Genomic DNA, 20,010 nt, shown 5'->3' with positions numbered 1-20,010 from the left:
TGCCAGGGGCTTAAGTGGAGAGCAAATGTTTTGAGAATGATGAGGGCAACGAATGTACAAATGTGCTTTACACAATGGATGGATGTATGGATTGTGATAGGAGTTGTATGAGCCCCCAATAAAATGATTTCTTTAAAAAGAGATGGGACAATGATCTATGTCTCCTGGTATTCCGACTCTTGTGTAATTCTCTCAATTGCAGGTGGGTGAGGAGTCCTGGTATGTAGCAGAAAGAAGAGTTTTTCTCTTTCCGTAAAGAGTCACAGACCCAGAAATCTCAGGGACATCAAAAATCTGTCTATCCGTCAAGTTTTATAAGGTCGCTGTGAGTTGGCATCAACTCGATGGCTGTGAGATGGGTTTTGTTTTTCTTTTCAGTTTGAGTGTGGGCTAGGAGCCCTCATAGCACTATCAGGTAAGTATTGAACTGCTAACCACAAAGTCAATGGTTCAAATCTACTAGCCACTCCAAAGGAGGAAAGACGAAGCAATCTGCTTCCAAAAAGATTTCCCGGCTCAGAAACCCTACCAAGGGTAGTGATGAGTCAGAACCAGATTGAGGGCAGTGGGTTGGGTTTTGGTTTGGGAGTATGACTCACTTTTAATGAAAAAGAAAATGGCAAACTATGGGATATAAATTCCCAGATGAAGTTACAGAAAGACTTACTTCCTCCTTGTTCACTGCCCCACTCTCTCTCTTCCTGAGGAGAACCAGCTGCCACTGTGAGCGACCCTATTTGAGATGCGCATGAGGTGAAAGAGAACGAGGGCAGTTTCTGGAGCTGCAATGCACTCATGTCACATCCTGGCAGAAGGACAGACCTGCTTTAATAAACGCAGACACAAATACTGCCTAATCAGCCCTTCTCATTCAGCGTCATTCTCCAGATTGGTGCAAAATAATGGGCATGGGGTTCAAAAGCTCACCAAAGAGGAGGCTGAACCAAGGCTGCAGGACTCACCTGACTGAGCCTTTCTGAGCTCCTCTGCGGACCTCTGCTGTTAGGAGCTTAGCAACAGGCCAAATTAAGCAGAGTGTTTACCTAGTTACCCCCTCTCCCTCATTCATGCCTCTTACCGTCAGTAGCACCACTGCCTCTAAATAGTCTCCCTTCAGTTTATAGTAGAAGTAGGTTCAATAAGAATTCTTTCAAAGTGGTGGCTTGGATGTTAAGATGTGGTAATTCTCTCAAGAGAAGTATTGTAAAGAAGTGAGCTGACCGTTTGCACGCTCATTCTGTCCTGGGTGAGACCTGGGTATAAGCTCAGGTCATCTTATCTCATCCTGTAGCTCAGTTGGGTAGGTTCTAGGGTTAACCTATTTTCTACATCAGGAAATGGAGGCTTGAGAAGATTAAGAAACATGTCCTTGGCAAGGAACCCCAGATTGGTCATCAAAAATCAGTTCTACCCATCAAACTAAGTTCTGAGTCCTGGGAACTATTGTTGCTATTATTAGTGTCATCAAGTGGATCCTCACTCCAAATGTGCAGCTGCTCCACAGGGTTTTCAAAGCTGCGACTGTTTGGAAGCAGATCACCAGGCCAATTATCCAGAGTTCCTCTGGGTGGCTTTGAACATCCAACTACTCAGTTGGTAGTCAAGTATTTAACCATTTTGTGCCATCCAGGGACTCCTAGGAATGCTATACAGTATAGAGGCGTGAGTCTAACAAAGACCCAAGGCCACTGACATCAAGTGAATTCTGACTCGGTGACCCCAGAGCAACCCCATAGGGCAGAGCAGCAATGCGTCATGGGTTTCCAGTGGTATGAACTAAAGGGAGCAGACGACCACAGCTTTCTTCCACAGAATTAAGAAAGCAGCCCAACTCTTAACCCACTTACCTATTGCAGCTAATTTATGATGTATGTAGCTAATTCCTCAATGAAGTTCACTTTAACAAGAGGTTTGAAGAAAAGTACCTTGTATAGAAAACCCGGTTTTGACTTGCTTTTTTCCTTTCTCAAAACTGTTTGCTGGGACTATGGCAATTAAAGTTGGGCAGTGGCAATTTCCTGTGTGATGGGGACAGGACAATGAATCTGTAGTTCCTACACAAAGTGGTTTGTGTGTGTGAGCACCTTTCTTATGTACATGGGGCACTTGGCGCATGTCACTTGGCCCTGCCTGATCTTTTGCTATGTCTCTTCTTTCTCTGTCAGATTAAAATCTTTATTTACCAACACATACATGTTTGGAAATACAGTGTAGCACATAGTAAAAAAAAAAGTCATAATAACTACTGGTGGAAGTGACGATGAATGAATAAAAGATTAAAGGCACATTACCCCTGAATAAGAGCAGCTGCAAAGTAGGTAATTTTCCAACCTCCTGTCACGCCTTTCCTTATTGCAGCCTTGTTATGGCCCCGATCTGTGATCTCCAATGTAAGGCTGGCAATTTTGCTATTATTAATTATTGCCGAGGCCATATGTTTGCCTCTTATTCCAGCAAAGCCACGCTGCAATTAGTGAAGGCAGAAAGGAAAGACGTTGGCAGAGGTTACTACAGGGAAGCAGGCTGAGCGAACACCCTCAGTGGGAAACAAAAGGAAACTCCTTCCCAGCAGTTGCCTTCAGTCTTCGCCATCCTGCCGTGGGTGGGGGTGGGGGCCCGGAGAGAACCAGGAACCAGCAGCAGGGCTTGTGAAGCCAGAACTCATTTCCCGAACAACCCAGTACCTTTTAATCAGGTCGAGCTCTGCCTGATCCCTCTTGTTATAGAGCAGGTTCCGACTGTTTTCAAAGATATCTTCAATCTGGTCTGGCCAGAGGAACAGCGTGCTGTTCAGCTTGATGTCTTCTTCTACAAAACATACACAGTTTGTTCTAGGATACTGCTCTGCATAGGTCAGCATGGGATGGGGGGGAGGTGGTAGTGCAGCAGAATGAGAGGTCAAGAGAAGTGGGTGTCGGGAAAGTGGTGGCAATGAGTGGATGGCAGGGTAGGAAGGGCAGATAATGTTGAGTAACTAGGTTAGTTCCCCCGAGCCCATTCTGAACAAATGAGAGCTAACCTTCACTGGGCCCTGCCTAAGGGCCAGGCTAGATGGCAAGTGATACTTCATCCCTGTTTGAACAGATGGTCAACAAAGAGATTAAGCCAACCGGTCATGCTCACACTGTTATGAATTGAATTGTGTCCCCTTCCAAATAAGCGTTGGAATCCTAACCCCTTTACCTGTGGATGTGATCCTGTTTGGACTTTTCTGATATGTATTTTGTAAACCTTAAGGCACCAAATATGTGACCACCATATCTATGAAAAACCCAATGCTGTTGTTTGGGGCTGTTGAGTCCATTTTCAACCGCAGCCCATGTAACTAAGTGGAACTTCCCTGGAGGGTTTTCTTGGCTTCTTCAAAAGTGAGGTTGTATTAACATGAGTGGCATCTCTCTATTCATAAATAGCATTCTGTGTATGGAATGTTTTTTCCAAGAACCCTAGGCAAAGATGCTAAGATAGGTATCTAAAACCAAAGTCAAGTCTCCAGCTGGTTCCTCTTTGTCTAATAAGATTCCTATTGTTGGTTGCTATTAATTATTCATATAACAAATATTTTATAACACTAGATGATAGTTCCTCTAACACAGTGGTTCTCAGCCTGTGGGTTGTGACCCCTTTGGGGGTTAAACAACCCTTTCACAGAGGTGGCCTAATTCATAACAATAGCAAAATGACAGTGATGAAGTAGCAACAAAAATAATTTTATGGCTGGGGCGTCACCACAACATGAGGAACTGCATAAAAGGGCCGTGGCATTAGGAAGGTTGAGAACCACTGAGCTAGCATATGTTGTTGTTAGGTGCGCTCCACATGCATAGTGGCCTTGTACACAGAACGGCAGATTGCCTCATGTTGCACCATTCCCACAATCAGTGTTATGTTTGAGTCTGTTGTTGTAGCTACTGTGTCAATCCATTTCACTGATAATCTTCTTTTCGAGTGACCCTCTACATTACCAAGCAGGACATCCTTCTCTAGGGCCTGGTGTCTCCTATTAACATGCCCAAAGTACATGAGACAGTCTTGCCATCCTAGCTTCCAAGGCTCATTCTAGCTGTACTTCTTCCAAGACAGATTTGTAAGTTCTTCCAGCAGTCCATAGTATTTTCAACATTCTTCACCAGCACCGTAATTCAAATAACATCGATTCCTCTGTCTTCCTTATTCACTGTCCAGCTATCACTTGCATATGAGGCAACTGAAAATACCATGGCTGGGGTCAGGTGCATCTTACTCCTCAAAGGGACATTCTTGCCCCTCAAGCCTTGGTAGTCCAATGCTTACCTGATAGTGTGACCAGGGCTTCTTATATAGATAGCGTTGCTTTTGGTAAAAGTTACTTAGCCTTAATTTCCTCCATCATAAAACATGGATGATAATAACATCTAAGGAACTCTGGTGGCAGAGTGGGTTGTACCTTATGCTACCAACTGCCATGCCAGGTCAGCAGTTTGAGCACACCAGCCCCTCCATGGGAGAAAGATGAGGCTTTCTACTCTCATAAAGATTTACAGCCTCAAAACCCCACAAGGGCAGTTCTACTCTGTTGTGTAGGAGTTTATGAGTTGGATTTTTCCCAAAGCAGGCCATCATTGTATTTCTTGACTGCTGCTTCCATGAGCATTGGTTGTGGATCCAAGTAAAATGAAATCCTTGACAACTTCGTTCTTTTCTCTGTTTATCATGATGTCTATTGGTCAAATTGTGATGATTTGGGTTTTCTTTACATTGAGCTACAAGTGGTTTAAGTCTTCCTTTATTTCATCAAACAAGGTTGCATCACCTGCATATTGAAGGTTGTTAATAAGCCTTCCTCCAACCTGATGCTGTATTCTTCTTCACAGAATCCAGTTTCTTGGATTATTAGCTCAGCATACAGACTGCTGAATATGATGAAAAGATACAATAATGATACATACTTTTCCTAATTTTAAACCACATAGCATTCCCTTGTTCAGTTCAAATAACTGCTTTCTGATTCATGTACAGGTGCCACATGAATGCAATGAAGTGTTCTGGAATTCCTATTTTTCTCAATGCTATTCATAATTTGTTATAATCCATATAGTCAAATGCCTTGGCATAGTCAGTAAAATACAAGTAAACATCTATCTGGGGTACTCTTTGAGCCAAGATCATCTACAATCAGAAATGATATCCTTTATGCTACATCTTCTTTTGAATCTGGCTTGAATTTCTAGCAGTTCCTTAATGATGTACTGCTACATCCATTGTCAAATTATCTTCACAAAAGTTTACTTACACGTGATACTAGTGATATTGTTCTATACTTTGTGCATTCTGTTGGGTCACCTTTCTTTGGAATGGGTACCAATATAGATCTCTTCCAGTCAATTGGCCAAGTAGCTGTCTTCCAAATTTCTTGGCATAGATAAGTGAGTGCTTCTATTGATTCATCAGCTTGTTGAAATATTTCAGTTGGTTTTCATCAATTCCTACAGCTTTATTTTTGGCTAATGCCTTCAGTGTAGCTTGAACTTCTTCCTTGCATACCATTGATTCTTGGTGACATGCTTCCTCTTGAAAGGGGTGAAACCAATTCACTTTTGCACCATGACTCTGTATGCTTCCCATCTTTTTAAAAGAAAATTTTACACCTTCCATCTTATTTGGGTATTTTCTGCATCATTCAATAAATTACCCAAAGAATCTTTCAATATTTCAACTCAAGCCTTAAGTTGTTTCTTCACTTCTTTCAGCTTGATATATGCTGAGTGTGTTCTTCCTTTATGGCCGTCTAACTCTAGGTCTTTGCACATTTCATTATAATACGCTAGTTTGTTTTCTCTAGCTACCTCCAGGAATTTTCTATGATTCAATTCCTCTTGAATTTTCATTCCCAGCATAGTACACCATATGCCTATCTGATTCAAATGGACATTAGTCCATTTCAGCTCACTAATGCCTAGGACATTGATCTTATGTGTTCCATTTCATCTTCAACAACTTATGATTTTCTTAGATTCATAATTAATACATTCCACTCTAACCTTTAATGGATGTTTGTTATTGTTTCATCTAAGTCCTGCTCCATCAACAAATGAAGTCCCCAAAGCTTTGCTTCATCGCATCATTAAGGTCAACTCTTACTTTGAAGGGGGCTATATTTTGAATGAACCTAAACTTAAGGGGCTGTCTTCCAGTACTATGTTAGACAATGTTCCACTGCTATTCTTAATATTTTCAGGGGATAATCCCTCAGAAGTGGGTAGCCTATTCCTTCCTAGCATGATTTTAGTCTGTGAGCTTCACTGACCCCTGTCACCATGAGAGACCGCTGGTCTTTGAAATACCGATGGCATAGCTTCCAGCATCACAGCAACATGCAAGCCATCACAGTATGACAAATTGACACATGGGCCCACTTAAAAAAAGGCTGTAATTCCCCTTCATTCCTGTCCATAAAAATATTAACATCTATGCATTTGCATATGCATTCATAGCATTGGACTTACGGGGCAAGTCTGCATAGTCCAGCAAAAACTCTAGTCGTTCAATTGCATCTCTAAGTTGCCTTCTAAGTTTGAACACAGTGACGTCACTGGATTTCTTTAAGAATTCAAGGAGGAAGACCAGCTCCTCAGTATTGGCAGGAATCTCACTGACTTTGTCTGCGATGTGGCTGTACTGATTACAAATGCTACAGAGAAAGAAATAGGCATCATCATCACTATCATCATCATCATCATCTAAAATAATTTTCTCGTAAGAATCCAGCATGCTGAACTGGCATGACTCCTGTGTGGAGCCCAGAACAGTAGCTCCCGATTTTTCTTCATGTGTAAACTCTTAATGGATAATCTTTACATTACCCAAATCAAGCCTGGTGGCATCATTCCTACTCAAAGTGACCCTATAAGACAGACTATGAGGGGGTACTCCCCAAAAAAACGATGCTCATTTGTGTTTGTTTGTTTTTTTAATGTGAGGGGGATAGTGAAATTTGAGTTCATTCTACCAGGTCAGACTGTTAATCAAGCTTTCTATTTAGAGGTCCTAAAAAGATAGTGTCAACAGTGCAACCAAAAAAAAGTCTGATTTGTTTTGCCACCATGACAATCCACCTGCTCACACAGCTATCTCAGTGTGCCAGTTTTTGGCAATAAACAGCATGCCTCTCTTGCCCCACGCACCTGACTCACCTGACCTTGCTTTGTGCAACTTTTTTGTTTCTACAAATGAAGAGGGACGTGAAAGGCTAGCAATTTGATAACATAGAGAAGGTGAAGAAGAAAAAATGAGGTAGGTACTGTCAGCCATCTAAACAGATGAGTTTGAAAAAATGTTTCCAATAATGGAATAGCAGATTTGACAAATGTATTAAATGTAATGGAGAGTACTTGAGGGTGATAAGATTGTTTTTACAAAAATTTAAATATATAGCTTTGAATTTTTTCCCCTCTCTTTTTTGTGTGTGTGTCCTCTTGTAGAACTGCCTCATAGCGTTTACAACACTGAAATATTTACAGAAGCACAGCTTTCTCCTGCAGAACACCTGGTGGGCTCAAATCAGAGTGAGCGTAGTGCTTAACCTTTGAGTGAGTGTAGCGCTTAACCACTGTGCCATCAGGGCTCTGGTGCACATTGCATTCCAGTCCAATAGTAGTAGTAACAGTAAAAATCTCTGACATGTAATAAGGCCTAGAATACCATGCTCCATTCTAGTCTCTCTTCATATTTTAACTCAGTTAGTTTTCATAACAATTCTAAAAGGTAGATATTATTATCATCTCTGTTTTATCATGGAAAAAAACACCCAAAGCACCTTGGTGCGTAGGTGCCAGACCAGGATGTGGGATAATGCATCAAGCTGCTAACTTTAAGGCTTGCAGTTTAAAATCATCAGCCACTCTACCGTAGAAAGATAAGGCTGTCTGATTCAATGAAGATTTAATATCTCAAAAATTCTATACAAGAAGCCCTGGTGACAGTCAGGTTAAATGTTGGACTGCTAACCACAAGGTTGGCAGTTCAAACCCACTGGCTGCTCTATGGGAAAAAGATGAGGCTGTCTAGTCCAGTAAAGATTTACAGCCTTCCCATATAGAAGGGTCACAAGGAAGAGAGGAGCCAGTCAGGGTGCAATATAGCACTGATGAAACATACAACTTTCCTCTAGTTCTTTAATGTTTCCTCCCTGCCCCCCACTATCATTACCTCAGTTCTACCTTACAAATCTGACTAGACCAGAACAGGTACACTGCTACAGATAAGAGCCAGCAACACAGGAATTCCAGGAGAGATAAACCCCTTAGAACCAACAATGAGAATAGAGATACCAGGAGGATGAGGGGAAGGTGGGGGAGAAAGAGGCAATCGATCACAAGGATCAACATATAACCCCCCTCTGAGGGGTCAAACAACAGAAAAGTGAGTGAAGGGTTACAGAGGACAATGTAAGATATGAAAATAATAATCTATAACTTATCAAGGGTTCATGAGGGATAGAGGCTGGGGGAGGGAAGGGGAAAATGAGGAGCTAATATCAAGGGCTCAAGTAGAAAGAAAATGCTTTGGAAGTGATGATGGCAACTTATGTACAAATGTGCCTGACACAATGGATGAATGTATGGATTATGATAACAGATGTAAGAGACCCCAATAAAAGTATTTAATTAAAAAAAAGATTTATAGCCTTGAAAACTTTACACAGGGCTACTATGAGTCAAAATCGCCTCAATGCGAGTGGATTTTAACTGACTCTGAAGCCCATACTCATGGGTACAATTCACATTTAGGCCCAAACAATTAGAAATACCCTTTTCATATTATATTGAAGTAGAGTAGTAAATCAATTGGCAATCACCACTATAATAGTATACCAGTAACAGTTTCTCCTCACATACTACAGGTAATTCTTGGTGGTATGTTCAATTACTAAGACTATAGGTCTAGCTATTTCCTTTCACAGGTCTTTGGAAAATGATGTTATTATGGGAACAATTTGAATCTAATTTAATTTACATAAAAGTTAATTACTGATGATCTTCACTATCTTAATTATAATTAGGAACAAATTATATCTAATACATCTACATCCTAGCCTGGAGTGGCCTTCAACTTTTTATTTTTATTTATTTTTTAAACTTAAAAAAACATTTTAAATTGATTCTTTTTATGTTGGTGGTCATACGCCATGGGCAAACACCACTCTAGATATTTCCACTTATTTAAAATGCCTAAAGCAAGGGACCCTGTTGGCATAGTGGGTTATGTGTTGGGCTGCTAACCACAAGGTAATCAATTCAAATCCACCAGCTACCCTGAAGGAGCAAGATGAAGTTGTCCGCTCCAAAAACATTGACTGTCTCAGAAACTCTAGGCTGATACTAACTTAATGGCATCAGGTTTTGCTCATTTGTTCTTAAATAGTAGAATTAATTTTATTACTCATTTTATACCAGAAGTATTTTTAAGTAGAGTTTGATACTTATTTCAGACAACACACTTTCAGACATTGAAGCAAAATACTTTTAACTAAATGTGAGTGACATAAAAATGAATTTTTAAGCTAAATACTCAAAGATTTGCATTTTCTGGTTGTTTGTTTGTTTTAAAGAAAATTACAAAGGAACCTGGTTGACGTAGTGGTTACGCATTGGACTGCTGAGATCAGCAGTTCGAAACCACCAGCAGCTCCATGGGAGAAAGACAGGGCTTTCTACGTCTGTAAAGAGTAATAGTCTTAGAAAACCACAGGGGCAATTCTACCTTGTCCTATAGGATCACTATGAATTGGCAGTGAGTTTACGTTTTTTTGGTTATAAAGGAACCTTGGTTGCACTGTAAGCTAAGTTTTGAGCTATTGGCCACAAGGTCATCAATTCAATCCCACCAGCTGCTCTAAAGGGTGAAAGAAAGATGCGGCCACCTGTTCATTAATGATTTACAATCTCAGCAACCTTGTACAGGGTCTCTATGAGTCGTAATTGACTTGATGACAGTGGTCTGGTTATTTATTAATTTTATTTTCTGTTTTAAGGAAAATCTTTTCCTGTCTTAGTCCTAAATTCTTATTCTACAGGTGAAGAAACTAAAAATCAGAGAGGTGAAGCAACTTGCCTGGATCCATACAGCTGCCAAATAACGGAAGGACTCAGATTCAAAATCAAGTCTTCTGGGTCCAAAGCGAGGAGTCTCAACACTTCATCACTCAGTGAGACAAATGAATGCGGGGCTCATAACATGGACTTTGGGGTCAAAAACAGCTACGCTAAACCTTGGATATACTACGTGCTAACCTTTCTGAGTCTTGGCTTCTCCATCAACACAATGGAGAGAATAAAGTCAATTTCTTGCAGCTGTTGGGAAGTTATGATTATATTTGAAATATTCAGTGTTTACATTTATGCCTTGACTATGACATGTGCCGAATAAGTGGTAGCCATTATATCTGGGCATCCCAGGGTGGTATAGACCATTAGTGCATTTGTCCGCTAAACAAAACGTTAGCACTTTAGGTCTACCCAGAGACAAGTCAGAATAAAGGCTTAGTGATCAATCAACTTCCAAAAAACCAACCATTGGAAATTCTATAGACAACAGTTCTACGGTGACACATATGGAGTAGCCAAGACTCGACATGGACTCAATGGTAACTGTTTTTATTCATATCATTAATTTGCTGATGACTTTCTGATATGCATTTTATATAACTTCAAATACAAGGGAGGGAGAAATAGGGAATTAACATCAATGTGTAATATAAGGGGGGGGGTCAGAATTCTAAAGTTGATTGTAATATGTTAATGATAACTCAATTTTAAAAAACTTAAAGTACCATAAAATGTTTTAATAATATATATGATGTTTTGTGCCATCAAGTTGATTTTCAACAGTTAACCCATGTGTTGGATTAGAACTTCCCGGTAGAGTTCTCTTGGCTACAATCTCCCAGGGACCTGCTTGATAGGTTTGAACCATTGACTTGTCAGCTAGTAGCCCCGCCCTTAAACATAGTACCTCCAGGGCTCCTAAATAATACACAAACACAATAACAATAGTGATCATTAGTACTGAATCACCAGTCTACTGTAATGTGAAAAAGAAAGTCAAGATAATAAGACTAGCCATTTTGTAATATTCATATGGAGACCTGAGAGCAGCTAGCTGTGATTTTCAACTTTCAGACCCCATTCCCTCTTCTGGCAACAAGACATTTTTATGGAGAATCAAACCCTCTTCCCTGTGTCAGTTCATGTGGTTTAAACAGGGCTTACACTCTACCCCTGGGGATAGAAACATCATCTAGACTATGGCCAATTGGTTGAGGCTTTACCTAAGTCAGGATAATGTCCCTCAGGCTAGGGCTTTTGTAAGACTGCTGGAAGAAGAGAAACTCCAGCCCTCCTATCCCCCAACCCACAGGCATCTAGGATACCTGGGTTGCTGAAGAAAGTTTGGCAGCAAACAGAACCAAGATCTGAGTGAGAGATTTCACACTGGCTGCAGCATGGAGTCTGAACCTAACGCGTCGAAGAAGGCAACTGAATGTTTCATATGTGTGCCTCCTATCTCCCCTTCTTTCTTTATTTGCGTAAGCCAGTCTGAGTTGAGTTTCCCACTTACCACCCAAACCGGACCTTTACATAAGTAAAAATGAAGGCACAAGATAGGGCTGAAGATAGAAAGAGCACAATTCCCAGACTCAGCGAGACTAATAGCATCGGTGTTCCTCCAGTGACAGTACCTGGTGTTGGTGTCCCAGTTTACATCCACTTGGTACTGAATCAGTCGGTCCTTTAGGTTCTGGGCTCGCTCGCAGAGATCATAGTTTAGGGCCATGGTATCAAGGCAGAACATGGCCAGAGGCACAGTGATGTGCATGGATGCGATTTCATTTCTCAGCTTTTTAATTTCATTGATCCTCTGTAGAAAGGAACATAATCGGTCGCTTACTTTGTCTTTGAAGCTCTACCCACTCACTCTCACCCCTGTGGAACCCAAGTCTAATACCAAGCACAGTTGCCACAGAAGCACTGGCTACTCTGATGGTCTGTAACACAGACCATGTAATACATGTAATACCTGAAACGGCATCTCCTACCTTCACAAAATCCTCAATTTCATGGTTTTCTTTCAGGAACGCAGTGATGTCTTGCTCTGCCATGTTATCCAATAGGTTATCATACTTCTTGTATACATTTAAGTATCTTTCATATTGAAGAGCATAAGATAAATAAGAGCATAAGACCAATATAGGTCACCCAATCAGATTAATCAGAATTCAAATGGAACAAGAAGATCTTTTAAATTTAACCCAATACGTAAGGTGTGACTGCTAATGGGAATGGGATCTTTTTTTTTTTTTAGATAGTGGTGATAAAAATGTTCTGGAATTTAGATGGTGATATTGCCTTGGGAATACAGTAAAAGTCACTGAATTATGCACATAACAATGGTTGATTTTATGGTACATGAAGCATGCTATTGTTAGTTGCCATTCGTTACAGATTCCTACTCAGCAAGTGTTACACATGTGCTACATGGGCATTACAGGACAAATGCTTTTCTTGGCTGTAATCTTTACAGAAGTCTAGCTTTCATGGCAGGAGTGACTGGGTGGCTCAAAGTGTTAAGCATGTGTCTGTTAGCCAACAGGTTGGTAGTTGAACCCACCTAGAGGCATCTCCAAAAACAGAGTTGGTGCTCTGCTTCTGAAAGTCCATCGCCTCGAAAACCCCATGGGACATTTCTATGCAAACACAGGGCCACCATATGTCAGAACCAAAGAGCGGCAGCTAACCACAACAGTCTTCTGCAGTACTGCTGGGGAGGTTCAAACCATCAACCTCTGGATTAGTAGTCAAGTGCAAATTGTTTGCACCACCTGAACCCCTGAAAAAAACCCACCGCCATAAAGTCAATTCCAACTCATAGATTACAGATGTCTCAGAGGAATACTGAGGCTGAAAATCTTTACAGTGGGTTCACACCTCCAGAGCTGTAAACTAGCAGCTGCGTGCTTTCAGTCTCAAGTCATAGAACTCCTTTGGCACCACCTAGAGACCTTATGAGAAGCTCTGGTGGTGTAGTGGGTTAAGAATTGGCCGGTTAACTACAAATTAGCCATTGAAACCCACCTGCGGAAGACTAGTGCCTGCTCCTGTCAAGATCTACATTCTCAGAAGTCCTATGAAGCAGTTCTACTGTCCTGTAGAGTCACTCATAGTCAAAGTGGACCCAATGACAGTGGGTGGTGGGAGGGACCTTACATCTCAACCACGTTCGTCAAGTATGGATGACTGCCCACTCTGAATACACTAAAAACAATTGAATTGCACACTTTAAACAGGTGGATTTTATGGTACATTAATTTTATCTCAATAAAGCCATTATAAAAATAGAAAGGGTGCCTTGAAAGTAATACGAAGCAACCCCCTAAAAAACTACGCATGAGACATATAATGTGGCAGACGCACTGAACTGGGAATTCAGAACTTTGGATTCCAATTCCAATTTTGCCACTTAGTTGCATAAACGTGGACTAAAGATTTCGTTTTTTCAAAGATTCGTATCTTCATTCTTTTAGTGAAAATTCTAATTAAAACATCTTTCTGATTGTTGTTGTTAGGTGCCGTCAAGTGGCCCTCTGCACTGTAGAATGAAACATCGCCGGTACTGTGCTCACTTCACAATGGTTATTCTCACAGTCACTGTGTCAATCTATCTTGATGAGGACCTTCCTTTTTTTTGCTGCCCCTGTACTTCACCACAGGAGTCCTGGTGGCACCCTGGTGGTTATGCATTGAGCCAGCCATTCTCAGGAGAAAGATAAGGCTTTCTAATTCTGTAAACAGTTACAGTCTTGGAAACTCACAGGGGTAGTTCTACCCTGTCATAGAGGGCCACTAAGAGTCAGCATAGACTCAATGACAGTGAGTTTGGTTTTTGGTCTACTTTACCAAACATAATGTCCTTCTCCAGGGCTGGTCTCTCCTGATAATATGTCCAGCGTATGTGAGAAGTCTTGCCATGGTTGCCTCGAAGGAGCATTTTGGTTGTACTTTGTTACGACGGATCAGTTTGTTCTCTTGGCAGTCCCTGGTACTTTTAATATTCTTTGTCAACACCACTGATTCTTCTTCCAATCTTCCTTATTCAATGTCCACCTTTCACTTACAATTGAGGCAATTTAAAATATAATGGCTTTGGTCAGACACACCTTAGTTCTCAAAGTAACATCTTTTCTTTTGAACACTTTAAAGAGGATTTGTGCAGCAGATTTACCTAATGCCATAATTTTTTTGATCTCAACTTTCTTCTACGAACATTGATTGTGAAACCAAGCAAGGTGAAATCCTCGACAACGTCCATCTTTTCTCCATTTATTATGATGCTGCCTATTGATCCAGCTGTGTGGATTATGGTTTTCTTTACATTGGCGTAGCAGTTACATGTTGGGCTGCGTTTCCCAACTGCGGCATCGGTTAGAAACCACCAGCTGCTCTGTGGGAGAAATATGAGCCTTTCTAGTCTCGGGAACCCACAGGGGAAGTTCTATTCTGTCCTTAGGGTCCTCTGACTGGGAACTGAATCTATGGCAGCGAGTCACACTGAGTTGTAATCCATACTAAAGGCTGCCATCCTTGAGCTTCATTGGCAAGTGCTTCAATCCTCCTCACTTTCAGCAAGCTCGGTTGTATCACCTGTATTTTGCAGGTTATAAGCCTTTCTCCAACCCTGATGCCACATTCTTCTTCATATAATCCAGCTTTTCTGATGATTTTTTGGGAATAACGAATGGATAAATATAGTGAGAAGCTAAAACCCTGATGCACACCTCTCTGATTTTAAGTCATGCGGTATTACCTTATTCTGTTTCCATAACTACCTCTTGATCCATGTACAAGTTCCATGTACATGAGCACAATGAAAATCCTCATTCTTCTCAAGACTATTCTTTTTTTTTTTTTTTAGTCAAGACTATTCTTAATTTGTTATGATCCACACAGTTGAATGCCTTGGCACAGTCCATGAAATACAAGTAAAGATTTTCTGGATTTTCTGGTATTCTCTGCTTTCAGCCAAGATCCAGCTGATATCACCAATCCATTTTAACTCACCAACACCTAGAATATCAATCTTTATCTATTTATTCTATTTAATTTTTGATGACATAATTTTCCTAGCTATTTCATACACTGCAAGTTCCAATTATTAATAGATGTTTGCAGCAGTCTCCTCTCATTTTGAGTCATGATCCAGCAGCAAATGAAGGTCTTGCAAGCTTTGGTCTGCCCACATCCTTAGGGTCAATTCTGCTTTGAGACGGCACCTTTTTCTCAGTCATATTTTGAGTGCCTCCTGACCCGAGGCATCACTGAGTGCCTCCTGAGGCATATTTTGAGTGCCTCCTGACCCAAGTGCCTCCTGGGCATCACTCTCTCTGACAATGTACTGCTGCTAGTCATGAGGTTTCCAGTATCTGACAATGTTCCACGGCTATAAAGTTCACCCGGGCTAATTCCTCAGAAGCGGCCAACTTCTTTCTTTTTCCTAGTTTGTTCTTCATCTGAAAGCTCTGCTGAAACCTGTTCACTTTGGGTGACCATGATGGTATTTCAAATGCCAGTCACATAGCTTTCGGCATCACAGCAACACACAATACACCACAGTATGACAAACTGACAGACAAGTGGTGGACAATCATAGTTGCAACATTAAAAAAAAAATCAAACTGCATATTACATTGGGCAAATCTGCTACTCAAGACCTCTTTACAGTGTTAAGGAGCAAAGATACCACTCTGAGAACTCAGGTTGGCTGGACCCATGTCATGGTATTTTTTAATTACTTCATGTGCATGTGAAAGCTGGACAACAAATAAGATCAAAGAAAATCGATACATCTCAATTATGGTGTTGGTGAAGAATATTAAAAGTAGCGCGGCCTTCCGGAAGAACACACAACTCTGTCTCAGAAGAAGTACAGTGAGAATGCTCCTTAGGAGGATGATGGCAGAATTTTGGCTTATATATTTCGGGCATGTTATCAGCATCGACTAATCCCTGGAGAAGGACATCAAGCTAGGTAAAGCGGAGGGAAATAAAAAAAAGAGGAAGGAAGATTATGAAAGAGATTGATTGACACAGTGGCTACAAGAATGGACTCAAAGATAAACATTGTAAGGATGGGTGCAGACTGGGTACTCTTTCATTCTATTGTAGAGAGCAATGGGTCTCAACCTTCCTCATGCCGCGATCCTTTAACACAATTCCTCATGTTGTGGTGACCCCCAAACCATAAAATTATTTTCGTTGCTACTTCTTAACTTTAATTTTGCTACCGTTATGAATTGGGCAACCCCTGTGAAAGGGTCATTCGACCCCCAATGGGGTCACGACCCACAGGTTGAGAACCGCTGATATAGAGGGTCACTACAAGTCAGTTATAACATACTCATCAGCACCCATTAAACAGAACTCTAAATCAATGTCAAATGACTAATTAATAGTTAATAAAGTTATAGCGGAATCAACTTACTTGTGAGGACCAACTTGATTTTTCTGAAATACTTCAAAAGTTTGATTCACAAAATCAGAGACTAAGTTTTCTTCAGGTCTTATGGTCCCAAGAATCAGGTTATAGCCTTTCAGTTCAGGGAACAGGAGAGATTCCACCTGCCGAGTAGAACCGGTTTTGGGATGTCACAGCGGGAAGGAGACAGCATCAAAACCCAACGTCTCCTGTAATGGACTTGCTTCCAGAGGCAACTGCTACATATTTTCACTTGGATAGTGCTAGAATCACTATGCTGGTCACACCATCTCTTTGCTCCTTCCTCTTTCCTTGCCTGGATTAATTTTCCTTCCAATCAATGCGCCTCTCAAGTCTCTCTTCCATAGGGAATCTCCCTGGGGTCCCAGTATTGGTTAGGTTTCCCTGTTAAAAGCTTGGCACTCATCACCATTATAATTAAATGCTTGTATAATGAGGTGTTCTTGGCTTGCCTTCCCCAGCTAGAAGAAAATTCCACTAGGGCCTGCGTTGTATTTTATATCTTCATCATTGAGTCCCTGGAGCCTAGCAAAAGCTTGGCTCGGGTGCTCAATAAATATTAACTAAAATGATTAAAGTAGTGCCCCTTCCTTCCCCATTATCCACTTTCTTTCTGTAATGAAGCCCTACTAGAAACATAGCTTCTAATTCCAACTTGGCCAAGAAACAGACTAAGTGACCTTGGTAAATGATTTCTGCTCTGATCTCAGTTTTGTGTAAAAGGGAGAGATGTACTAGGTTCTCCTTTTAGTGCAGGGTGGGGGATAGGGGGGAGTCCTGACTTTATGATTATGATGCATGTTGAGTATCTTTTCTGAACACTGGAACTGTCCCCAACCATTATTTTTGTATTAATTCATTCTATGCTTTTGCTGAAAATATACACAAAATATATGCAAACTCAGTAATTTCCACATGTATAATTCAGTGACATTGATTACATTCTTGAAGTTATGAAATCATTCTCATCTTCCCTTTCCAGTGTTATTCCTACCTCATTAACTGACACTCATTCCCTCACCCCCAATTTTCTATCCAAGCTTTTAAGTTGTTGTGGCCAATTCATTCCCATATAGATGAAATGCTTCAGTCTCTTTCGGGCACCTGCGTTCTCATTTACACCATGGACGGAGGCTACAGCCAAGTCCCAGCTGGAAATCCAGTCCCTTCCATGGCCTATCTACTAAGAACATTTTAATTTGCCTTCCATCTTTGTAGTGCTTTACTCAGTTGTGTAACTTTGATAGAAATTATATAGAAATGGGGCACAGAAGCACGCTCAAGTGATCTCTGGCCAATTCAAAGGCTTCTAACCCAGTTGAGGAAAACTTCTTTGCGGTGGCTATGCTGAAGACAGTGGTTGAGAGTAAAGAGACAGAGGGGCTGGCATGGGTTAATGGTAGAGAGGAAATAATTTGATGTTATTATTGTAGTACCCCACATGACAGAGAACTGTCCCATATGATCTCCTTGGCTCTACTCTTTATGGGCGAAGATCACCAGCACTTTCTCCCGTGGAGCCACTGGTTGTGTCCGAACCTCCAATCTTTGGGTTAGCATTTGAATACTTCCCAGTTGCTCCAACCTGGTCACATGGTATAGGGCAGTACAACTGGTGCACCCAAGCCAGACAATGGATCAAATGTGGGCAGGATAGTAGATTGCCACTTGGGGAAATGTTTTAAATCTATAGAGGAAGAAATACCTCCTGTTTTTCATTAAATATTACCAGTACTCCCATAGAACAGTCTGTAAAATTAAACCAAATTGCCCTGTCCAGGTAAGTAACTGGCTTTTTTTCACCCCAGAACTCTTGGTTTCATTATCACCCTCTATATTCACACCTGCATACTTCCCTGGGCTTTGTCATTTTGAGTGAGATAATTCTCCCATCAGAGCAGAGACAGGACTTAGTAATAAATATATATCTGATTATAAAAAGCTCATCTAGCGCCACTTACACCCATACTCCCCCTTGCTTCCATTTCCTGTAAGCTTCTTAGGTGGCAGAGGGTGCCAATCCATTTCATGTGACGTGCCAAACACAAATTTCTCCTCCCTGGGATCTGTCCCTACCTTCAGTTATCTCCTTTCCTCTTTTTTTTCCTTCCATTTTCTTTCCCACCATTGTTTCCTTCTTGAGCCTCTCCTTTCCTTTTTCATTCATTCTTTTCTATCCCCCCATCCACTGCCATTCTATTTTTTCCCCTGGTAGTTCTTTTCCTTATTGTTCTCATCTCTCTCTTTTCCTTACTTTTCTTCCCTAATTTTAAAATTTATTTTTCACTTCCCTTTTATTTTCCCTTTTCTCTTTAATCTATTTTTTTCTTTTACCCTTGGTTCCTTGTGTTTCCCTTTGTTCATTTTCCTTATCATTTTCAAAAACTAGCAAATGTTGCTGTTGTTTGTGTGTGTACTTTCTCTTGCTTGCTTTCCCCGGCCACCCCCCTTGCCCAATCCAGTGGGACACAGCATCTGCACCCACACAGTCAAGCTATACCTGCACGATCTGCAGCTACACACACTGGGTCAAAACTTCTCCTGTGATACCTGATCGATGATAAGGCATGACCCCATACCAGCCACACCTGCCCTCAACTGTGCTGCATGAACAGTAGACAGAGAACTGCATACACACTCCCATTATTCTCGGTCAAACCCACCAGAAGACAGGTTGTGACTTAGAACAAGCTTACATATAATCACAAATTAACTACCAAGGAAGTACCACAGTGTTTCAGAGAAACCATTTCAGTTCACATGGAGGAGCACAGCACAGTGGCTCACACAAGTGACTAAATAACATACTGAGCCAAGAAAATCTTTCCAAGGAAGAAATGGCACTTGAAACATCCATTAAAATAATTCAAAATAGGGTATTTAGGAACTTCCAATGTTTTGAGAAAAAGATTAAGAATGTTGCAGACAAAATCAAGGAAAGTACAGGCAAAACTTCTAAGAATTCAGGAAAACCTGACAAGAAACTAACTGAAAAAAATAAAGGGAAAAGTTAGAAATCACACAAAAACACCAGCTGTTGTTACTGCTCAGTGCCATGGAGTCATCGCTACCCTGGGTACAACAGAACTAGGGCCCGGCCCGGGTCATCCTCAACAGTGATTGCCATGTCTGAGCCCATTGTTGCAGCCACTATGGCAACGCCCCTTGCAGAGGAGGGTCTTCGTCTTTTGTGTTGCCCCTCTATTTTAACAAGTATGGGGTCCTTCTCTAGAGCCTGGTCTCTTCTGAGACCATATGTCCAAAGCATGGGAGACAAAGTCTCACCATCCTTGCCTCTAAGGAGCATTCTGGTTGTACTCTTTCAGAGACAAATGTTTGCTCTGTGTCAGTCCATGGTACTTTGAATGTTCTTCATCAGCACCACAATTCAAATGCATCCATTCTTCTTCAGTATTACTTATTCAACGTGCAACTTTCACATGCTGAGTTAGTTAATTGTGCCAGCCTGGCCAATAATCA

General features: G+C 41.1%; 1 protein-coding gene across 1 annotated transcript in view; it reads right to left on the bottom strand.

Moving 5' to 3' along the window:
- Positions 1-20,010, bottom strand: part of DNAH3 (dynein axonemal heavy chain 3) — a 210,881-nt gene that overhangs the window by 150,169 nt on the left and 40,702 nt on the right. Inside the window, exons 11-15 of the mRNA XM_030884374.2 lie at positions 16,516-16,652; positions 12,077-12,182; positions 11,720-11,898; positions 6,486-6,670; positions 2,685-2,808 (exon numbers count right to left, since the gene is read on the bottom strand). Coding sequence (XP_030740234.2) covers positions 2,685-2,808; positions 6,486-6,670; positions 11,720-11,898; positions 12,077-12,182; positions 16,516-16,652 — 731 coding nt within the window. The remainder of the gene's footprint in view (positions 1-2,684; positions 2,809-6,485; positions 6,671-11,719; positions 11,899-12,076; positions 12,183-16,515; positions 16,653-20,010) is intronic.

This window comes from Echinops telfairi, unplaced genomic scaffold (assembly GCF_000313985.2).
Source record: "Echinops telfairi isolate 266 unplaced genomic scaffold, ASM31398v2 ScPeMD7_5;HRSCAF=22, whole genome shotgun sequence".
NCBI classification, from domain to species: Eukaryota; Metazoa; Chordata; class Mammalia; order Afrosoricida; family Tenrecidae; genus Echinops; species Echinops telfairi.
This window is presented reverse-complemented; position numbering and strand designations above follow the sequence as displayed.